General features: G+C 38.7%; 1 protein-coding gene across 7 annotated transcripts in view; it reads left to right on the top strand.

Moving 5' to 3' along the window:
* Positions 1-23,013, top strand: part of klhl13 (kelch-like family member 13) — a 71,167-nt gene extending 48,154 nt beyond the window's left edge. For 4 of the 7 annotated variants that reach the window (XM_067438519.1, XM_067438518.1, XM_067438520.1 and 1 more), the window contains 6 exons: positions 4,617-4,761; positions 7,996-8,128; positions 11,357-11,553; positions 11,659-12,454; positions 18,598-18,711; positions 21,718-23,013. In XM_067438519.1, coding sequence (XP_067294620.1) covers positions 4,617-4,761; positions 7,996-8,128; positions 11,357-11,553; positions 11,659-12,454; positions 18,598-18,711; positions 21,718-22,211 — 1,879 coding nt within the window. In that variant the 3' untranslated portion in view covers positions 22,212-23,013. Of the gene's footprint in view, positions 1-352; positions 425-4,616; positions 4,762-7,995; positions 8,129-11,356; positions 11,554-11,658; positions 12,455-18,597; positions 18,712-21,717 lie in introns of all 7 variants that reach the window. The other 3 variants (XM_067438516.1, XM_067438515.1, XM_067438514.1) reach the window with 1 other exon arrangement.
* Positions 23,014-23,346: the final 333 nt, after the last annotated feature.

Here is a 23,346-nt window from a genome sequence, read left to right as displayed (position 1 = left end):
GGATCATTAAATCTGTCTTTGTTTGGTGGATAAAGGTTTGTACGTCATGTCTCATTTTGATCCCATCAGCACAGTCTGTTGTGTGTGTGTTATGCTTTAACATTTCATGTCAAATTGTCTTCATCAAACCCAGTTGTATCACTACAATCATCATAATGTAATTTATCAGTAGAGGCTCAGATCAATCTAAACTGCATAATTGAATGAACACCCTTGTGATTTCTCACTCCGTCAGATTGATGCTTGTGATTTGTGTCTGTGCGTACACTTTTCTTCGCGTTGCAAGTGTTTGCATGTTTTCTGGGAATGTGCGTGTGTTTAGTGATGCTATATCTCTCGTTGTTTTTGGCAGCCACCAGCACTCGTTTGTGGTGTGGACCACCCACTCTCTGCTTGCTGCATCTCCAACCTATCACCTGACAGGGTAATGCACCAATCAGCTGCCTGTGCTTTTGTGTCATGTGACTGTGCCTGCCATTTTCGTCGTATTTTTTTTATTTCTTTTTTTTTTAACCACAGAATCCTCTCATTATCTGGTAGAAACTCCCTGAACTGCCTCACCCTTCTTCCGGAGCTCAGTTGGACTCGGGATCATCAATGTTCCTTCGTATTGAATCTCTGGTCACGATACAGAACATTTTTTGTTACAATAAAGTGCATTAGTGCCTGCCCACATTTTCAGTGGCCATTCGTTCTTCAAAAAGTTTTTCTTAAAGAGTTATTTAAATTAAGGCAATGGCTACAAGGTTGCAAACTTTGATTTGAAGCAAAAGACAGACAAAAAAAAGACAAAGGTACAAACGGTGCATTTAACGGCTTTAATTGGGGAAAGAATATATTTGTTTATTGCAAAATAAACATTTTTTTATTTTATTTTGCCGTGATTTGTTTTTCGCAGTTCTCTGTTGAAGATTTATTTGCAGAGTCATGGGTTATCGTTTTTGACCAGGAATTCCACCGTTAAACCTGATTATTTAAAAAGCGTTGTTAAAAATGTATTTTTTTATTTATTTAATGCCTTGAAAATAAATGCTTCAAGTTCATTGATTCTGTATCGTGGCAAGAGTATCACAATACTGTTGTTGTTTTTGTTGTTGTTGTTGTTGTTGTTATTGTTTTTTGTTCACCCATACCTCCAGAGTTTGTGCTGCACTTAATGATTACTCCCAAAACCCCTGCCCTTCATCCAAGACAGTTGGGTCACTTTGTGAATCCAGATGATAGGCTGATATATTTGCCATTTTTTGTTTTTCTTTATTTGTTCCTGGTTGGATATCTTTGTTGAAAGCATGAATCTTGAAGCTGTTAGCGGAAGGTCTGTGAAATAGAGATCGTGTTGTGGCCTGAGGCCTCATTCATAAAAAAAAGTAGTACATTTCCATGGTAAATGCTTCAGTGCATAGACAAAATTAATAAAACTGTTCATAGTACATATGCCATTTTTCTGCACACAATTCTTGAGTTGTCTAAAAATGCAAGTACTTTATTGCTCATCATTGCTTGGCCCCAGTGTAACCATAACTGCTTATTATGAGGCCTTTTTAATTATTCATTATTTTATATTCTCACAAGGTCCAGAATTAACACTCGCCAAGCACCAATTGCAAAAACAAATTGGCTTTAGCAAGTAAATAAAACAGTGGCAGTTGGCTGGCAATGTTATTAGGAACTGTAGCGTTGAGGTTTAAATCAAATCATAAGAAAGTTAGTCTGACCTATCACTGATGAAAGTGAGCAATTCACATACTTTTAGGCCATTCCTGATTTGCTTTGGCTTTAGTTTCAGGTCACTGTTTTACTGGAGAATAAATCCTCGTCACAGGTATCTTGCAGTTTTTTGTATTTTTATTTTTTTATTTTTTTTAGGATTACTCTGTATTTTGCTGTATTTATTTTATCCTCTCAAGCCTTATAGGTGTGCAGAGAATGTTTTCCCGAGTGGAGCCAATGTGTCTTTGAGTGTTTTATGGTGTATGTCAAACATAGTTTAGTATAGCCAAGAAATCAATTTCAGCCTCATCAGACCACAGAATCTTCTTACAGCCATCTTCAATACATTGGCGAGGCCAAACATTTTAAAGTGGCCCAGTGCCTACTCTCAAATTACATGAATTATATATATTTAAAAAAAAAAAATTGACAGTTAAGTTAAATATGATTTATTTTCACTCAACAGTTTCATGAAACCAAATAAAAAAAATCCATTAATAAATAAAATATCTAGTGAACAGAATAAGAACAATAAATAAAGATAAATAACCATAGACAGTGTGTGTAAGGCTGTGCAAAGCTTAGCCTTCCCCTGGGTGAGAGACTTGAGACTAGCGTGGAATTTTCTCACTCAAACCACTGACTGCTGCTGCTTCTGATTGCTTTTAGAGGGGAAAGCTGCCTATAACTGCTGGTCTTGGATCAGTTTTCTCCATAATAAAAGCATATTTGCGATTTGTGCAAGCAATCCCATGCATATCTGTGTTTGCACAATGGAGAGCATCAAAGGAATCTGTTTACATCCTTTTACAGCGTTGAGCCAATCACAGACATATTTGATCATTTCTTGAATGCAATGGCCAATCAGTTTTTGGTCGCCGCTAAGTTTTGCATGCTCGCGAATCCTTTCATTGACAAAATGTAGACACATTTAAACAGTGTAAACCACATCATTGATTTTAATGGAACTTGAGATGAGTGACAGCTTTTAAATAATTTATAAAGGGACCAATCTTCGCATGTTTTCAAGGGGATATATAATCAAGGTGTTATATAATCTCCGCAGTTTTTAAGGGGATATATGATTATTTTAAAATAATCAATTTGTAGTGTACATACATTTTCTTTGTTGATGTTTCACAGTAGCATTCGGTTCCTCTCCATGCAGAGTGTAGCGTCTCATGCCAAAACAAACACCACAAGACTTGATGGTCTTTATTTCACACTTAGTGTGTAATGGCTGCGGAGCCTCAGATGCTACTGCAATGGACGTAATCGGGGAAAACAATCGTGTGGATTGTATGATAAATGAGAGTTCTAGAAAAAGGTTAATGGTGAAGAAGAACTGTCAAAAACGTTAAATCAGTCAGCCTCTACTACGTAAACCCTGCAAAGTTTGTTATAGGAATATGCTAAATTAATGTATTTGAACGATAATGTATGTATGTTTTTTTGTTGTTGTTGTTTTTTGAGTGGATCAGTCATCAATCAGTGGGCAGTGCCACCCTGGCCCATGTGTAGCCTAACCACTGTAGTGTCTCCCAAATACTGGCAAATTGTTGCAGAGATGTCCTGAAATTTTTTAAATGTGGTTTTCTCTGTGCCCCATAAAGCTGTGACTGCTGAAGCATCTGGGCAACCACTAGAGCTTGTAACTCTTAGAGTGATCTTTACTGGTCTCCCTCAGCGCTCTCTTTCTTACACTCAGTTTAACTGTCCTCAAGTGGATATTCACTGACTTGGAAATCTTGTGTTGATCTCTTGCCTTGTGCTTTTCAGTTGCTAGGAGTTTTTGTTGTTGTAATATTTGGAAACATTTATTCTTATCAATGTTGAAAAAAGTTGCTTGATCTATTTATGGGAAGCCTCACCCTTTTCAGGAGTCTTTAGAAATAGTTTCTAACTTCTTTTTTTAATGCATTCTTGCTGAATACAAATATTAATTTCTTTAAAAAATGTATAGAACTCCAAGTTGTGAATGGTAAGGGTATATTTTATAGCATTTTGATTCAGTGTTGTAAAATGCTTGTGATTTTGGAGAGGCTAGCAATAGCAAGTTAGCTTTGAAAACATTAGATGTCACCCTCTCTTCAGAGCGTCTCCAAAGCCATGCCTCCTCCAAAACACATGAACATACACAGCAGATTCTACAAAGTGTCACAAGATGAGAGATAAAATAAAATAATGTTATATTTTTCGTTTTTGAAACTAAAAAGCTTGTTGAATTGCACTAAAAATATGCATTGCGTCAACCATGATTGCATTTTAATGCATTGTATTTTTAGGGATTGCATTTTCATGGGATGAAATTCAACATGGTTGTATATTTTAGATGTGAATATTTCAATTCAAATCATTTCACACACATTTTCATTAATAACATTTCAATAATCCATATTCACCTCTCAGATTTCACTCCCATCATATACCTTATGCACGTTTTAGTATTAAGACACTTCTATAATCAATCACTGTCAGGATGTGAATAGTTTCAACCAGGATAACAAGATGTGTTTATAAAATGAATTGCAAACCCTACCTTCAACATGGCCAAACAGGAAAAAAATAAATTGGTTTGTCTTATTAATCAACTACTGAACTGATAGAACAAGATTTTTAGGTTAATTTCTGAGAGGCCTGTCTTAGACATCATGTCAAGTGTGTCACATTGTTAAACCTGGTGGTAACCACAAACTAACGTTCTTCATGTTATGAATATGTGTCTGTGTGACATGTTTGTCATTTGAGGTGGATTTCTGTGCTGTACTGGTGTTAAATGAAAAATCAGGAAGTATCACATCTGTTTCACATCAAACATATTTATCTTTTTCCACAGCATTATATGTACCACTCTCACACTTGACAGGTTATGACTTCGTATTAACCTCCCTCTTCTCCCTGGGCAGATCACTGGTGGAGGATGATGATGCTCAGATGATGAAGGTGTCGCTGGGATGCAGTGAAATGGGCCTCTCCTCCCACTTGCAGGCCTCGAAAACAGGAAATACACGCTTCTTTACCAGCAACACACACAGTTCTGTGGTTTTACAGGTGAGTGTGTGGGATTACTAACTCTTACTAAACATCGGTGTGGGTATGTGGGGCATCACCATCTGCCACTCTGGCATTATGTCACACATGAGAGTTTGTGTATTTGGAAGAGACTGTGAAGGTCATCTCTGCTGTTATTGGCAGTCTGGTTTTAGCTCACACATAAAGCTGATACTGATATATGTTATCATCATCATCAGTGGTGGGCAGAGTCCTACCTGGGGTCCATGAGAACATTCATTAGCACCTTTCTGCTGGTCACCTGGCAGGTTTTAGCATGTTCTTGTGTAAGAACAGAAGAGAATTTAATTTTAATTTGCCAGCGAGTCATTGCAGACAGATCAATAAGTGAAGGTCACCTGACACCCTCTGTTTGTGTGCATCTGTTCATATTTATTAAATCCACTGATGCATAATGTTGTCTTCAGTGGACTATTTTATGTAACAATATGTAAGTTTAAGTGAATAATGGAGTAATAGCCTTATTTCCTATTTTCTATTGCTGTTTATTTGAGAGCCAGCCTGTTTTACCTAGCCAACTGCAAACAGGGAAAAGTTTCTATGAAACCACACAATTCTCTTTACTTAGAAAGTGTGCATGCTTGCTTGCGTGCGTGCAAGTGTTTTTAAAGGGGACGTATTATGCCCCTATTTTACAAGATGCAAAATAAGTCACTGATGTCCCCAGAATGTGTATGGGAAGTTTTAGTCCAAAATAACCAACAGATCTTGTTTTATAGCCTGTTAAAATTCTAGGCAAGCAAACAAACTATTGTTGTGTATATCCCTTTAAATGCAAATGAGCTGCTGCTCCCTGATAGTTCTTTCAAGAAGAATGCGGAGCTTCAATAGCTCACGCAACAACACCAGAACATGTCAGAAACTAAAGTGTTCAGTTCTAACCAGAATCAGACAATAATGCCTGTTGAGCCAGAGAATATATGCTGCATGGACATAGAACAGGTATAATTTAGTTTAATTCCAGTTTTAATTGTGTTGCCACCTTGCATTAGTACAAGCATGTTGTAGCAGACCCTGTCCGAATGAGGGCCAAAACTTTAATGATGCGTTTTATGAAGTTTATTGTTCATAACACAAAAGATGAAGCATCTGTTTTCACTCCAGAAAATCACTGTTAGAGCTGAATACAAGAAGTGCATCCATAAACACTCTCTCTCCCTTGCATTATCATCAGCAAAAATAAATGGTATTTTAAAATATATTCAATTTTAAAATGATTATTTTAAATTGTAATATTTCACTATTTATTTATGTTTACTGGGTTTTTCATCAAATAAATGCAGCCCTGGTGATCATGAGACTTCTTTCAACCACATTAAAAAATCTTAACACCAAACTTTTGAATGGTAATGTAGGTTTACTGTTAGTTTACATGGGATACGAGTTTATGTACACGCACAGCACACACAGACATATTCACACATTGCATGTTCTCTTGATTGCATCAGCACTGACATTGACCTGATGAGGTCACACTATTGATTCACATCACAATGTCATTGACAGCTGTCATCGATCACCAGCTTTTGCTGTGAGAGGAAGTAGATTGTGTGTGTGTGTGTATGCAATTTATTAAAATTGAATCAGTTTGTTAAATCAAGATGGTTAAACAATATTTGAACTTCTATGAACATGCTAGGGATTCATGCCATTTTTCATTCACAACTTTTTTTATTTTAAAGCACATATGGTTAAAGACAGCAAAACATGATTACGTGCTCTCAGTGGGTGTAAAATATAGCATAGTTGCTACATTTGCCCTGGTGTTGGGTTGAAAGGAAAGCTATTATCATGACAGCCGCTTATGTCTGGGATGATGACTTCATTTCAGTTTAAATCTATCACATGACACGTGTCCTAAAGCACAGCAGCCCTCATCCCCCTACAATATCACTAACCGCTGGAAAAATTATTTGATTCCAGTGATTTGTTGGGAAACAGCACTCAGTTAATTTGATTCAGTGTTTATCCGCAGGCGCTGTGTGTCCTCACACTCTGAACCAACACAGAATGAGAGTTTTAGCTGAGGATGCAGCTTTAGTGTGGTTTCAGCGCAGGTTTAAAACATTTTTTTTACATCCATTTCCTAACAAATAAAGCTGGGTAAATGTGCTGATAAAAATAGCACAATAATTTTTTTAGGTCAGAGTTGCTTTTTATATATTTTATTAAATCATATATTAAATATTATTATTATTATTATTATTATTATTATTATTATTATTATTAAATATTATAACTTTTTAATTTAACATTCTTTTTAAAATGCTGTTAGTAATAGTAGAGGCTACAGATAATCTTATTTGTTTTATTTATTTTATTATTTTATTATTTAATAAAATTATTATTATTATTCTATATGATATGTTGACTATGTTATTACTACTATACATATAGGCCACACATACTCACACAGTGTTTGTATATGTAGCTGCCTCAACACAAAATGCTTTTACTCCCACATGCAAGTGTCTGCACAGATGCAGCAAAAGCTTTTTTTCACATTTTTTTAGATTTAGTCATTTATCAGACACTTTTATCCATAGTGACTTATGAATGAGGTACATCAAGAGTAAAGCTTTTAGTTTAAAAATTTCCGTCAGACGATGATGTTATAAGGCTGGTAAAGACAGCCAGCTGGGTTCTCCACGTTTACCCTGATTTGTGGCATGTTTGTAAAACTCCAGACCAGAGGTTGTAGTACAGAGTTTGGTGCTTAAAAAGCTTATGTGTAATTTCAGTAAGTGTATCCCTGATTGGATTGTGCCTTATTTCATGTCCTATCACATGCTTGGCATTTGCTTTTGCACATGCTGGTGGGATTGAGTCTGACACGGCACTCTGAGTGTGTGTGTGTGTGTGCGTGTGAGAGAGTGGACGATGGCTCTGTCCTGTTAATTATGGCTTGTCTCCGCCATGGGAGTCCGTCTCTGCTGCAGTCCCCTCATGCATCTGACCTCCTGTTCATTAATTAACCCCACAATCTTTTATTCAGAAACGATGCTCATGGGATGCATAGTAATGATACAGCTCTTTAACATTCACTGTTTTCATAGGTGATAACAACAGATGCTTTAATTTTAAAACATTTTCCCCCTAAGATCTTTTCTTTCATTCTCTTTCCTTCTCAGTGAATTCATTAAGTGCATTACAGAAAAGCTTGTCATTTCTCTCACTTCCTCTGCATTTTATTTTATTCTCTCCATCTCTCAGGGTTTTGACCAGTTGAGGATAGAGGGCCTGCTGTGTGATGTCACATTGGTGGCGGGAGACGGGGATGAAGCATTTCCTGTTCACCGAGCCATGATGGCCTCCTCTAGCGACTACTTTAAAGCCATGTTTACAGGTGAGCGAGAGACCAAGACATGGGATAACAAAGGATTAGGTGGGGTGAAGCCAAGTTTCCAGGTGAGAAGGGGATAAAGGGAGGAAGAAGGTTTTTTCCATTTGAAAGAAATAGAAGACAAAGATAAGTGTAAACGATCTTTGTTGGTGTTGTAAAAAGAATTTAAGGATGCACGGAGTACTTACCAACATGATTTTTGAGAGAAATCATAAAGGTGAATGCATTTATGAACAAGTCCTCCATTTAGTAAACGAATTCCACCCAAGCACTCTTTGGTGACATGGAGGATTACTTTACTGTTGATCATCGGTCCGTCATCATATAAAGCCTGCCATGACAATTTGATTGGTCCGAACAGCTCCTGTTCAGGATGGCTGTACAATATTGAAGAAAAATGCGATATCTTAAATAATGCGATATTTGATATGCGATGCAATATTGCTATTAGTGTGTAAAATCTATTTAAATTATGTTTTTAAAAAGTATTTAAAAACTGAGGATATTTGTTTCACATTCTTTCTGGGAAAAGAAAACATCGCTACAACTTCTGAAAGTCATAAATATGACTATATAATTTTAACATCAATGTAAACAAACAAAAAATTTAATGCAAATAATTAAATACCAAAAACTCTTTGCTTGACTTGGTGATATGTAGTTATATCAACCTAAAACTTAACATCAAGAACATCCAGGTAAACAAAGACACCTGAACAAGGGGTAAATGATTATTTTAATTTATCTTTGTTATTAAAAATAAGAACTAAAAACAGTAGTCTTCACTTGAACTAAATATACACTGATACATTATAAAGCTACAAAGGTTATTCAGCCAAGAGCACTGAGTGATTTTCTCTTGTTCTTCTGTCGTTTGACAGACAGCGGCAGGTTTACTGTATTAGCCCCTGTCACTTTAAGACCTAATGCACGGATCCTATTGACACGCATTCAGCATCTTTCCCCGACTAATATTGTTTAATTAAAGCATAACCGACTGGGTTTACACGAATACGCATCAATACAGCCATTTTGACATAACTGTGTGTATTTGACAGTTTAGAGTGTGTAACAAGACAAGAAACAACTGTGGGGGATCACACACTTTCAGAGAGGCGACTTTTGTGCACGTTTCGCTGTGTCAGACAGCGCAAGACTGCAAGGAGTTGTTTTAATAACTCTTTTTAACGTCAAGGAAGTCACATAAGTAACAGTCGTATGCCTAGTCTATTCTCTGCTATATGTCCTATAAGTTGACCTAAAACGTACACTTTTCACAATGTTGAAGTAACATATTAAAATCATTCAATATTGCGTGCTGTTGCGATTATGTATATTTGCGATATTCCGATAATTTCTATATATTGCACAGCCCTACTCTTCAGGCATAGTTGCTCCGCAATGGATCAATTCCAGACCGAACTTCCCGACCTCAATGGTCGTGGGCAGTGTTAAGTTCGACTGGCATCCAGGCTAATGTTCTGTACTGTACCAGCTACAGTTGGTTGTTTTTGTTTGTGCTTAGTAATGTCACTTAAAAACTTTTTTCTTTTTATCTTTTTATTTAGTCTGTTGATCATAAATATCAGTAGCCTGTCATCCTCATTTAGTCACACCCAAAGATTTTCCTTTAGAGCTCAGAATGTTCTTTATTCTCCTTCCATTCACCCCCTTCCTCACTCTCTTTCTCTCTCTCTCTCTCTCTCTTTCTCAGAAGTACACTCTGTTTCTTGGGAAGAAAGAACAAAGCAATAGAAGTAAAAATGATAAGAAAGCAAGAGATTTCCTCGGGGTTATTTGGGAAAGCTTGTTCAGAGATAATGTGTTCAATAGAAATGACTTCATTTCATTATTTGAATTAAGTTCAGCTATTCCCTAAATAATTATACCATTTAATACTGCATACTACCAAACCCTGGATACATTTTTAACACAAAACTATTATGATAGAGCACTAAAACAATTACAAAGGCACAGAGTGCCCAGGGAATTCTCTTTCTGCTGCTTTAAACTCTTTCCTAACTAGAGCTGGGGGAAAAATCTATTCATTGATGCATCAAGATTTGAGTCAATTCAGAGTTCAGTTATTAAACAGTGGTGATATAAACACTAACTAGTTCGCTTGGCCATTAAGAATGCTACTGTTAAAAGGTATTTAATCAGCAAGGATGTGGAATAAAAAAGGCATGTGTAATGTTACAGAAATGTATGTTAAGTACATTTCTATTTAATGATAATAAATGTTTCCTGAGCAGCAAATCAAGTCTGTCACAGTACATAATCTGATAGACCTTAATTTGTGTTAACTGTTTAGCCTTTGCATTGTAGAGTAATAAGTCAGAAAATCTCTTCTGTGTAAATCAGAATTTTTGTCCAAACCAGTCGTAATGGGCGTCAGGAGATTTTTTTATTCTTTTATTTATTTTCGATCGCAAAAAAATTGTTTCCATTTCTGCAACATTGCAGCAGGTAGCCACAGCATTCAAATCGAATTGAATCAAAAGTCAGTCACTTCTTAAAATGTTACAATAAATACATTAACTATCTTCTGATTGTGCCCGTGCGTGATTGTGGCAGGTCATGTGTGCAGCATTCTAAGAGAACAGACAAGAGTTCCGTCAGGATACGACACAGTGTTGCAGTTTGGTAGTGTATGTAGCTGAGAAAAGTGCTGTCTGTTCATCTTATAATAGGTCAGTAGTATTCTGAAAGCCCATCAAAGTCATGCTGCCACATGAGCGCCATGAGCGTTTCAGCACTTTAAGACCCCCATAAATTCTGTCTTTTACATTTTCTTTCATTCTCCCCTTGTGTTCTACTTATCCTCTTTGCTCCCTATCTCTCCCTCTCTCTCTGCATAGTTGCGAAATCATATCTGATTTAATGAAAGTGGTTTGATTTATTTCAAACGTGGCTCTTGAATAAGTGGCTCATTATCATGGTAAAGAGAATTGGTGACAGCTTGCAGTAAGACTCACTTATCTTCTCTCTCTTTTCCTTTTTCTCTCGTTCTCCTTATTGTTTCTGTCACTCTCCCCTCTCTGCCTTTGATCCACTCGTTTGTGACGGGTTTTTTTGCTGATCCATCCTCCATTCTTTTCTTCCTTATTCTCTTCATCTGCCTTTTCCCCAATTTTATATCTGTTTTATTTGAATATTTCTTTGCACTGATTTTTCTCTCGCTTTCATCTCCTCCCTCTGTCATCTTATATTTTCTTTTTTTTTCCTCAGGTGGAATGAAAGAGCAGGATTTGATGTGTATAAAGCTGCATGGTGTGAATCGAATAGGGCTAAAGAAGATTATAGACTTCATTTACACTGCCAAACTCTCTCTCAACATGGAGAATCTACAGGACACCCTAGAGGCTGCTAGTTTTCTCCAGATCCTGCCTGTCCTTGACTTCTGCAAAGTCTTTCTCATTTCTGGGGTATGACACCGTTCAAACTGTTTCAAATAAGAGCACTTTTATTCTGCGGTGAATTTTTTGTTGTTTTTGTTATTGTACTAAAATGCAGTTACTTCTTCCTCTTAGGTGTCATTGGACAACTGTGTAGAAGTGGGGCGCATCGCCAACACCTACAACCTCACGGAGGTAGACAAATACGTCAACAACTTCATCCTAAAGAATTTTCCCTCGTTGCTCGGCACTGGCGAGTTTGTCAAACTTCCTTTCGAACGTCTAGCATTTGTGCTCTCCTCCAACAGTCTAAAACACTGCAGCGAACTGGACCTGTTCAAAGCCGCGTGCCGCTGGTTACGTTATGAAGAAGGCCGCATGGAATACGCCGCCAAACTAATGCGCAATATCCGATTCCCCCTCATGAGCCCAACAGAACTCATAAATCATGTACAAACTGTTGACTTTATGCGTACGGACAATACCTGTGTTAATCTTTTATTAGAAGCCAGCAACTACCAGATGATGCCATACATGCAGCCGGTGATGCAGTCGGAACGAACTGCGATCCGTTCAGACAATACCCATTTAGTGACACTAGGGGGCGTGCTACGGCAACAGCTGGTTGTAAGTAAAGAGTTACGACTTTTTGACGAGAAAGCACATGAATGGAAGGCACTGGCACCCATGGACGCACCACGCTACCAACATGGGATCGCAGTAATCGGGAACTTTTTGTATGTGGTCGGGGGACAAAGTAACTATGACACGAAAGGTAAAACAGCTGTGGATACAGTGTTTCGATACGATCCAAGGTATAATAAGTGGATTCAGGTGGCGTGTCTGAATGAGAAGAGGACCTTCTTTCATCTGAGCGCTCTCAAAGGACATCTATATGCTGTCGGCGGGAGAAACGCTGCTGGAGAGCTTGGTGAGTCAGGAAGGGATTTTAGTGTCACAGCAGGGGGCAGATTTCCAAGGGACATGCTGTGCTTCAGTTGTTGACATGTTTTGTAAATATAACATTAGGACGAGTGTCTTTGCAGTGCTAATTATAAGTGGGTACCAAACAAATCTTGAAATGCTGAAAAGATCTTGGTATTTTCGCTTGGTCCTAATTATAGACCAATATATTTGACTTGATCCTGAAAAGGGTAACAGTGGTTCTCAACTAGTGGGCTGTGACCCACAAAATTCTGTCACTTCTGTAAAAGCTAGTATAATTAGTAAGATAAAAGAAATAATGGTTCACTTGAACCATTTCTTTAAAACTATAGAGTAAATTATGCAATTGTAACGGACATAGACCAGTAAGAGCTATGTTTGTAAACCTTACTCCCCTGATCTCAAGAGGCACTCTAGCGGCTGACACTTTTAAAAAATCGAACCGTACCATTGTCCCCCAACAGTTCAGCAGGCCATTTGTACCATGGTTAATCTCAAATTTGACGAGGCATCTATAATAACGTGTACAACAGACTTCAGAGTTCTGCCAATATACACTCACCTAAAGGATTATTAGGAACACCATACTAATACTGTGTTTGACCCCCTTTTGCCTTCAGAACTGCCTTAATTCTGCATCGCATTGATTCAACAAGGTGCTGAAAGCATTCTTTAGAAATGTTGGCCCATATTGATTGGATAGAATCTTGCAGATGATGGAGATTTGTGGGATGCACATCCAGGGAATGAAGCTCCCATTCCAGCACATCCCAAAGATGCTCTATTGGGTTGAGATCTGGTGACTGTGGGGGCCATTTTAGTACAGTGAACTCATTATCATGTTCAAGTAACCAATTTGAAATGATTTGAGCTTTGTGACATGGTGCATTATCCTGCTAAAAGTAGCCATCAGAGGATGGGTACATGGTGGTCATAAAGAGAGGGACATGGTCAGAAACAATGCTCAGGTAGGCCGTGGCATTTAAACGATGCCCAATTGGCACTAAGGGGCCTAAAGTGTGCCAAAAAAAATCCCCCACACCATTACACCACCACCACCACCAGCCTGCACAGTGGTAACAAGGCATGATGGATCCATGTTCTCATTCTGTTTATGCTAAATTCTGACTCTACCATCTGAATGTCTCAACAGAAATCGAGACTTATCAGACCAGGCAAAAATTTTGGTGAGCTTGTGCAAATTGTAGCCTCTTTTTCCTAATTGTAGTGGAGATGAGTGGTACCCGGTGGGGTCTTCTGCTGTTGTAGCCCATCCGCTTCAAGGTTGTGCGTGTTGTGGCTTCACAAATGCTTTGCTGCATACCTCGGTTGTAACGAGTGGTTATTTCAGTCAAAGTTGCTCTTCTATCAGCTTGAATCAGTCAGCCCATTCTCCTCTGACCTCTAGCATCAACAAGGCATTTTTGCCCACACGAATGCCTTATACTGGGTGTTTTTCCCTTTTCACACCATTCTTTGTAAACCCTAGAAATGGTTGTGCATGAAAATCCCCATATCTGAGCAGATTGTGAAATACTCAGACCGGCCCGTCTGGCACCAACAAACATGCCACGCTTAAAATTGCTTAAATCGCCTTTCTTTCCCATTCTGACATTCAGTTTGGAGTTCAGGAGATTGTCTTGACCAGGACCACATTCCTAAATGCTTTGAATCAACTGCCATTTGATTGGTTGATTAGATAACTGCTTTAATGAGAAATTGAACTGGTGTTCCTAATAATCCTTTATGTGAGTGTAGCTATATAACAGTTCCTCATGTTTTGGTGTGTTGCAGTTCAGCATGGCAAGCCGGTGATAGAGCCGATAACCATCATATAAATCTTCTTTATGGGAGCATTCTGGCTTCCCAATATGTTAGTCAGTGATGGTCGAAAAACATGGGCAAAACAGTCTCTCTTTGTAAACTTTTCTCGATGCAAGTGCTGTGTGTTCTAGTTTGACCAGTAATTTACACTGTCATCAGCTGGGTGTTGATAGTACACAAGTCCAGGTGAGACCAAGACAGGACACATTTCCTTCTGTGTTTAAACGTGCCCTCAGTGCTAATTCAGACAGGCGCAAAATGACAGTGCTAGGCACAATGATGATACCTGCCCGATGGCCTGGGGTTTACATGAAACAATTGACTCTGGAAAATTGACAAAAATGTCTACATAGTCACAGAAGTGTATCATTTACGTGTTTTTTTTTAAAGCCATGCCAATTTAAACATTCAAATGCAAATTTGAGCGCATTGTGTGAGAAGTTTTTTTCTGAGCATTCATACGAAGCGTGCACACAAAAAGCCGCATCTCAGACAACATGTAAATAAATACCAAATTGAGTTCCCTTTCAAGTCTTTGCACTTGAGAAACGGTGAAAATTTGCCCACCGGTTAATGTGACAACACTGGTAATGCCGGTATCACTGGCGGGGGCTTTTTAAATAATACCTAAAGTAAAATGTGCACGGCTGCACTGTCCGATGTCGCATTTTCAGTTCAACTTCCATAGGAATTCAATGAAAACACGTTTTGCTCTGCAACGTTATGAATGCCAAAGCGGCGGTGCACATTTTACTTTTGGTTTAGAATTAGCGCCAATTCGGGGGCGGGTTGTTCGAATGGTGTGTTCTTAATTAAAAACAACAACAACAAAACAGTACAATGACAAACTCACTTAAATAGGGGCATTAACATTTCTCTTTGAAACCAAATCTTCTGCTTCCGCTCTTTGACCATCTTGTTAGAGGTCTGCTACCCGACCAGAGCCCAACTGGTTCTTGCAACAATCGTCGTAGCCCTAGCTTGAATGGACAAATTCACATGAAAATTGTGTCAGCAACACCCATCTTTGCGAGTATCCTAGCAAACATGGTAGGTTATATCTTAAGTTAATGTAAACAGTTGAGAGAGACAACTAGGGGTGTGCACAAATAGTCTAATATATCTGTATAAAATTAAGAATACAAAATATATATTGTGCTATTTTGCTACATATATTGCTTTGCTGTCTGTAAATGCACTGAAATCCTAAGCATGCAAATTTTTGAATTACTTTGAAAATTATTTTACTAAATTACCTTAGATTTACTTTTTATCGAATAGATCAACATGTCATGTGGAAACTGTGTCAGGTGAAACAGAGTTATCATAAATATTACCACCATTAAATCACATAAAATCCAAACACAGCATGAATGTGGAAAGACAGTTTATGACTGCAGGTAAGCGCAGCTGCATATGCTTCCTTTAAGTTTCATTGAGGGAGACCGGTTTAAGAACAGAAAACACAAAAACGCTGTAAGAAACTTTGCTTAGTACACCGTTATCTGTGTCCCTGCGATGTCTGTTAGCAGAGCGCATTCTCTGCATCCAGCCATATTGTTATCTGACTGAGGAGCCAACTTTTACCCAAGCATGTGGATAAGCTTTTTTTTTTTTCTCTCTCTCAACATGAACATGTGAAACAATATAAACATGATAACCATATTCTGACTCAAGAGTATATGCACGTTCTGCTCGATAACTGGTGAAGTCTGCTTTATTAGCAGGTTTAAATTCCACTCGCTCTGCTTTAGCTTAAATGCTTTTGTTCTGTATATTTTTTGTTTACAGACTAAAAGAAAATCTTGAGATATAATGTAAGCTTATGTAAATTTGCTAATTATAAGCTTCTTCCGAAATGGTGCCAAAAAAGTAATTAATAAAAATGTATGTCTTGTTAAACTTCATTTAAATAAACAAATATTAAATTTATAATATAATAGAAACTATTCAAATAAAAAAAATTTAAATGCTCATGCCTAAAGACAACACATGTATAACAGTTTCAGAACACTATATTCCCAAAAGTATTGGGACGTAATAGGTTCATAGAAGTCCATTCATGAAATTTCATTACTACTAAATATTCTATGGTGATCTGTTTGAAGTATTATTACAAAGTGGAAGCAATTGGGAACAACAACTCAGCCACGAAGTGGTAGGCCATGTAAAATCACAGGGCAGGGTAAGCGCATGAGGCGCACTGTGCAAAAGTTGTCAACTTTCTGCAGGGTCAATAGCTACAGACCCCCAAACCTTGTGTGTCCTTCAGATTAGCGCAAGAACAGTGTGTAAAGAGCTTAATGGCCCTCTCGTGGTTATGAAAAAATAGTTACATTCAACATCCGATTATTCGGGCCCAAGCACCAATGGTGTGGGGACCCTATTGTAATTGCTCAGCCTATTATTATTCTTCTCCGAAATGAATCACTTTTTGGGGCCCTAAACATGCTCGAAATCTGTGTCACTTCTGACACTTTTGTGTCAGAAGTGGTGAAAATGTAAGTCTGATAGGGGTTTTATGAATTAAGTGAGGTGAAAGTTGGGCAAAATTTCAAAATGAAGTGGGGCAAAATGATAGCGCCTGATAGCGCCACCTGCAAAATTTCAGCGCCATTCAAGCTATGTTTCGCTTACAAGTATGAAATTAGGTAGACATATGTAACAGCCCAATACCTACAAAACAAGACCCTGGGTGCAAATATAAAAACCCAACAAGAAGTGAGATATTTTGAGTTTTTGCCATTTCCAGACATTGTACTTTAACAAACTCCTTCTAGAGATTTAATCAGATTATCATCATATTTGCACAGTAAGAAATTTGCTTAAGGCGTTGATGTTAAATTATGACAATCTTGAGTTTTCGCTGGAGGGTGTGTCTGTGGCGGCCTCACAAATTTCGATGTTTTGCCATGAATTAGAAAGTAATTGTAACTCAGGCATACAATGTCCGATCTGCCCCAAATTTCACTTTTGATAATAGTCCTGGCCTGAAGACAACTATATGGCAATATTCAGTTATAGTCAAAGCTCCACCTGCTTGCAGAAGGAAGTGTGGCACATCAAAATGACTTTACTGTATTTCTCCTATATTTACCCACTTAAATGCATCTTGCTCACTTTTCACTGTTTTCCTAAGGCCACTGAATGGAGGTGGACCCGTGAGGGCTCTTTCATCGTTACTTGCAGATCATCGTTACTTTCAGACTATTGAATGTGTCTGTGTGAGTGATATTTATGATCATAGATTGAGGACCGACTTCATGGGCACTGTCTGTCTCATATGAAGGGTTTAAAAGCTTAGACACAGACTCTCCAGTTGTCAATTATTAGTGGAAAACAGGCTGTCTGTATTTATAGTGTGCTGTATATTTTATTTTACTGTAATGAACATTAATCTACCACACCATGAACCGTTCAGTTTCAGAATAACTTTTTAAAATAAGTAGAAACTTACTGTACTCAGTGAAATTATTCTGCTCTGAAGTATAATGAACAAATGGTATCTCATCTTTAGTTTAAATACCCATAATGTATTTATTAAAATACCCCATTATTTCAGATTATATGACAATCGGTAGGAGAATCATAAACTTTCATCACTCATTTTCCATCTGCTGCTGTTTAGGATTATACATACAGCTGGTTCAATATACTGCTAATCAGTACTTAGTAATGGGTATTTAATGCTGCCACAGTTTATTGCCCTTTATCTTTATTAACCAGAAGCCACACTCAGCATTTTATATATCTCCAGTTTACCTGAGATAAAAGAGCACTAGGTATTAATAATGTATTTGCCTGTATCAGATCTTCTCAGTGATCTGATCTGTGTGGACAAATGCTTTTATAAAACTTAAGAAAAACATTGCTTCTGATTTCGAGAGATTAGACAGCAGCCAGCAATCTTCCATGAATATTTAACAAGGTGAAGTAGAGGTTTCTGTGTAAAAGTCTGGTTATTGTACAGATTATTGTGGGGGGTGTATACATTCCTAAATTAGGGTTAATAATATTACATCATCTCTGTGGTTGAGTGAGAACAGACCATAGTATGAATGGTCATCAGTTTCTAAACTTTCATCTGTTTTTACATTAGTACATTAGTTTGTGTGTGTATAATTGATCAATAAAGCGTCTCTATTTTGTTTGTTTGTGAGAGCATGACTAATGTAGAAGAACACTTTCTCTCCCCTTTAGACCTCTTCCTAGATCTACATTAACTCAGCTATTAGTCAAGTCTTCTTTTTTAGCATTCGAGACATTGTTTTCATCTCTAACTCTAAGTCTCTTGTCTTTCTCCAGCAACTGTGGAGTGTTATAACCCTAGAACAAACGAATGGACGTATGTGGCCAAAATGAATGAGCCGCATTATGGACACGCAGGCACTGTTTATGGAGGATACATGTACATTTCAGGTACCTGTCACACATCTTATGATATTTCTGTGCCTACACTACTGTTCAAAATGTCTGCAAGACTTTTTTAATGTTAAGTCTCTTATGCTTACACTGAAACTGCCTTTATTTGATCAAAATAAAAAGCAGCAACCATATCAGCCTGTAGCCCAAGACTGGTTTCCCACTGAAGCTAAGCAGGGCTGAGCCTGGTCAGTACCTGGATGGGAGACCAACTGGGAAAACCAGGTTGCTGCTGGTAGAGGTGTTAGTGAGACCAGCAGGGGGCACTCACCCTGTGGTCTGTGTGGGTCCTAACACCCCAGTATAGCGATGGGGACACTATACTGACAAAGAGCACCGTCTTTCGGATGAGACGTTAAACCGAGGAGATTCCCCCCTTCAATGTAAAGCGCTTTGAGTACCTTGAAAAGCGCTATATAAATCGAACACATTATTATTAAAATATAGTAAAAAAACGAATATTGTGAAATGTTACATTTTTAAACAGCATCTTTACGCCAGTCTTCAGTCACATGATCCTTCAGAACTCATTCTAATATGATCTGATTTGCTGCTCAGGAAACATTACTTACAAAATGCCAATTATATGTTGTGTATAATTTATGCACAACTAAATCAAAATCTCTTGAGTTCTTGAGTTGATTCAGATCCATTGTAGTATATTTTAGTTACTTCACAAGTTTACTTTACGCACTTCACAAGTTAGAGAAAAGTTAGAGAAAAATTGAAATGAACTCATTCTCAAACACATTTTCACAGATCAGGTAGTTGGTAAGGTGTCGCTGACAGGAAGAAAAATACGAGAGGGTGAGAATGAGATGTTCTCACCACATACTCAAACTGATCCTCCATAGATCAGTGTGTTCCCTCTATCGCACAAAAACACTTTCAGGTGGCAAGAAATTAACATCTCTAAAAAGAGGAACACACAGACACTCACACACAGGGTGTTAACCTGCCTTGTGCAGGATTGTTCCCATCACATGCTCACTTTACAGGATTGCAGCCTAAATCCTGCTGTATGGAGATGAGTCCTACTTCCACTGAGAGAGAGAGAGAGAGAGAGAGAGAGAAAGAGAGATAGTTGGTTGGATGGGGTGGTGCGTGGCGATGTAGTGATGACATGAATGTGTGTTTCTGTTATAATGAACATTGAGGTATGTAGGAGGAGTGCGATATCTCTCTCTCTCTCTCTCTCTCTCTCTCTCTCTCCCTCCCTCTCTCTCTCTCTCTCTCTCTCTCTCTCTCTCTCACACTCACACTCACACTCACACTCACACACACACACACACACACACACACACACACACACACACACACAGAGAGCTGTGATAATGCTGCTCAAGGCTTTCTGTTTTCTGCTCCCACACACACATTTACCTCTCCATACATTAGCATTCACTTTTACACAAGCATGAGACTGACTCTCATTCAACCTTCCAGCACCCTCTGAATAACATTCTGAACTCCTCAACGTGATGTGCGAGCGCCGTATATAAAGTGGTGTGACCGTATTCAGGAATGTGCTGTGCAGGTCTCCAAACACACTCATTAGTGTAACCAAGAGCAGTGTATTATAAACCATTTATACTTATTTTTGATACACTGATTGATATTTATACTCTTATATCAAATCCAGCAGGAATTGTTTTTTTTAAATGCATGTTATTGATCTTATTGTGAATTATACACGCATGCAGGTTTTACTTAAAACATGTTTGACCTCAAATTTTAATCATGTCATATCTCCCCCAGGTATATTTTTCACATAACACACCACCCAGCATGTGTTTGTTTGTTTGTTTATTTATTTATTTATTTATTTATCTGCCTCTAAAACAGTTTTAGGGCTGTATGGATGGGGAAAATATGAACTGATAATATAGCTTCTTAATTACAATCTTATTCACCATGCTAAGTATTTGAAGAACTGTCACTTCATAGAGGTTAGATGCTTTCTGAATGGTTGTCTTAAGTATGATATTAATATTGATCAATGTGACATTTCTGGAGTTTTAATAGCTGTTTAAAACTGCACTTGTAATTACACAAAATATGAAACCCCTCCTCCATGTCACTGTCTTAATCTGTTCAGCCTGTAGCATATTTATTCATGCATGGGAGTCTTTTGATGGTGATGCACACATTTGCATTGATTCTCACACTTCTCTCCTTCTTCCTCTCCTCCACCCATACTCTTTCTCTAGAGTATTTTTGGAACTGCTGATCCTTTTGTTTTTACTCTGGTGTCTGTGTCCTTACTCCTGCATGCATGCCCCCTCCCTCCCTCCCTCCCTCTCTCTCTCTCTCTCTCTCTCTCTCTCTCTCTCTCTCTCTCTCTCTGTTATATAGGTCATGAAGTATTGGAGTATTAAGCTCACATGAGTGCGAGTGTGCATGCATGAAACAGTCTTCTTTTATGTGCTGCCTCATGCTTTGTTCTCTGTCATCATCTCTCCTTCTACTCTTCCTGTCTCCTTTGCCTGTTTCCTCACCATTTCACTTCAGACTTTCTGCACTGAAAGAGGGGAATTACAGTCAGAAAGCCTGTGTGTTTGTGAGTGAATTATTCTCTTCTCTTAGTAAATGAAAATATGGATAGATAGATAAATGAATGAATGAATGAATGGAGAGTTAGAGGGCAAAAATTGGAGGGATTAAGAGTGGAAGAAGAGGGAGGGTCTGGTTGGCTGATGCCTAGGTGCCTGATGGGATGGTTCTCTTTATTTTCAGCCGTCCCTCTAGACATGTCCTGTTTTCTTTTTCCTCGTGTCTTTTCCTTTGCTTCCCTCTCTAGTTCCTTTCAGTGAGCATGCAGACATGGTTGTGTGTGTTCGTGTTTTCAGAGATGCATTATTCAATCTTAACTCTTTCCTCAGCAGACCTCAAGAGAGTTTCTGTGTGCACTTTATGCATTATTCATTTCTCGTTGTGTATATCTAATGCTTTCAGAAACGTGCGCTCACAAAGTGATGTGATCTCTCCTTGCGATTTGTTGTGCAGGTGGAATAACCCACGACACCTTCCAGAAGGAGCTCATGTGCTTCGACCCGGATGCTGATAAATGGACTCAGAAGGCTCCCATGACGACGGTCCGCGGCCTTCACTGCATGTGCACAGTGGGCGATCGCCTCTATGTCATCGGCGGAAACCACTTTCGGGGAACCAGCGACTATGACGACGTGCTGAGCTGCGAGTACTACAGTCCCGCCCTAGACCTGTGGACACCGATCGCAGCCATGCTTCGCGGACAGAGTGACGTGGGTGTGGCCGTGTTCGAGAACAAGATCTATGTTGTGGGCGGCTATTCGTGGAACAACCGCTGCATGGTGGAGATCGTCCAGAAGTACGACCCCGAGAAGGACGAATGGCACAAAGTGTTCGACCTGCCCGAGTCCCTGGGTGGCATCAGGGCCTGCACGCTGACAGTGTTTCCTCCTGAGGACCTCTCGCTCACCGGCTCGCCAAGCCGCGAGTCTCCTCTTTCGGCTCCTTGAGAATGGATGGAGGGAGAGTGAGAGAGACAGAGAAATAAAACGGACTGACTGACTGATTGATTGACAGACATACAGATGGATGAGTAGAAGCAACTCCATCGCCGTATAGACATGCACCCCTGTCTCTCTTGTTCTCTCTCTCTCGTTCTCCCTCTCTCTCTCACTCTCTCTCTCTGTCTCTCTGTCCCCACAGGAAAAAGACAATGTTTGCACTCCCCACTGATATACGTTTCAATGGTGTCTGTGGTGAAACTCCGTCCCTTCCCTTAAACGATTCCACTTCTCTTCCTCATCACTCGGTTCCTCTCCTCCTGAGAGTGAATACGGAAAAATCCTTCCATCCCCCCTCGATGAGAAAGAAAAATGGAAGCACACCCAGGGTTGGGCGTAACTACATGTTAACATTTGCATTGGGGGTTTGTTTTGTCTATTTTGGCAGGAATAACCTTGACTTGAACAACAAATGACTTTGCAATTCAACTTTTCTACCTGAGTCTCCAGAGTTTTGCTATGAAGACTACGTTTCCCTGATCCCTCCTACTCTGAGGTCGCCTACCCCCTATCTGTTCTCTTTCTTCCCTTTATGCCTGCTCATTTCATCCCATTTCTGTCCACTCTCAGCCTTGCCCAGTTTTTTACCCTCATTCTCTTGTCTCACTCAGGGGGTTAGTTGACCTTCGACCACAGGATGAGGAAACTGTTTTAAACTCAGGGGTTGGCCTGCCCCCATCCCTCCCTGCCTAACTGATATTTCATTTCTCTACTCCTGCTGTTGTTATGAACCATTAACAGAATTGTGTTTTCTAAATTTAATAAACAAGATTTTGAGGAAAAAAATTGTATTTTTGATTTGCATTATGTTCTCGGTTTTCTTAATAGATTCTGCTCTACCCTGGCCGTCAACATCATATTTTGTTGAATACTATAATCATGGCTAACGGCTGCTGTTAAGCATAATGTGCAGTGGAGTACCTGCAGCCCCTTTAGTCATGATTGTATTCAAAATACAGAATGGCCTTGAGTGCCGAATTGCTTTTATTCCAAGATTACTACACAATTGTGTATTTGATCACAGCCAAATTTATCAAACATCATCCAGGACCAGAACAATTTTATAATAAAGAATTCACTTTAT

This window comes from Pseudorasbora parva, chromosome 3 (assembly GCF_024679245.1).
Source record: "Pseudorasbora parva isolate DD20220531a chromosome 3, ASM2467924v1, whole genome shotgun sequence".
Classification (NCBI taxonomy): domain Eukaryota; kingdom Metazoa; phylum Chordata; class Actinopteri; order Cypriniformes; family Gobionidae; genus Pseudorasbora; species Pseudorasbora parva.
The sequence above is the reverse complement of the archived record's forward strand: the minus strand, read 5'-3'. Positions and strand labels throughout refer to the sequence as shown.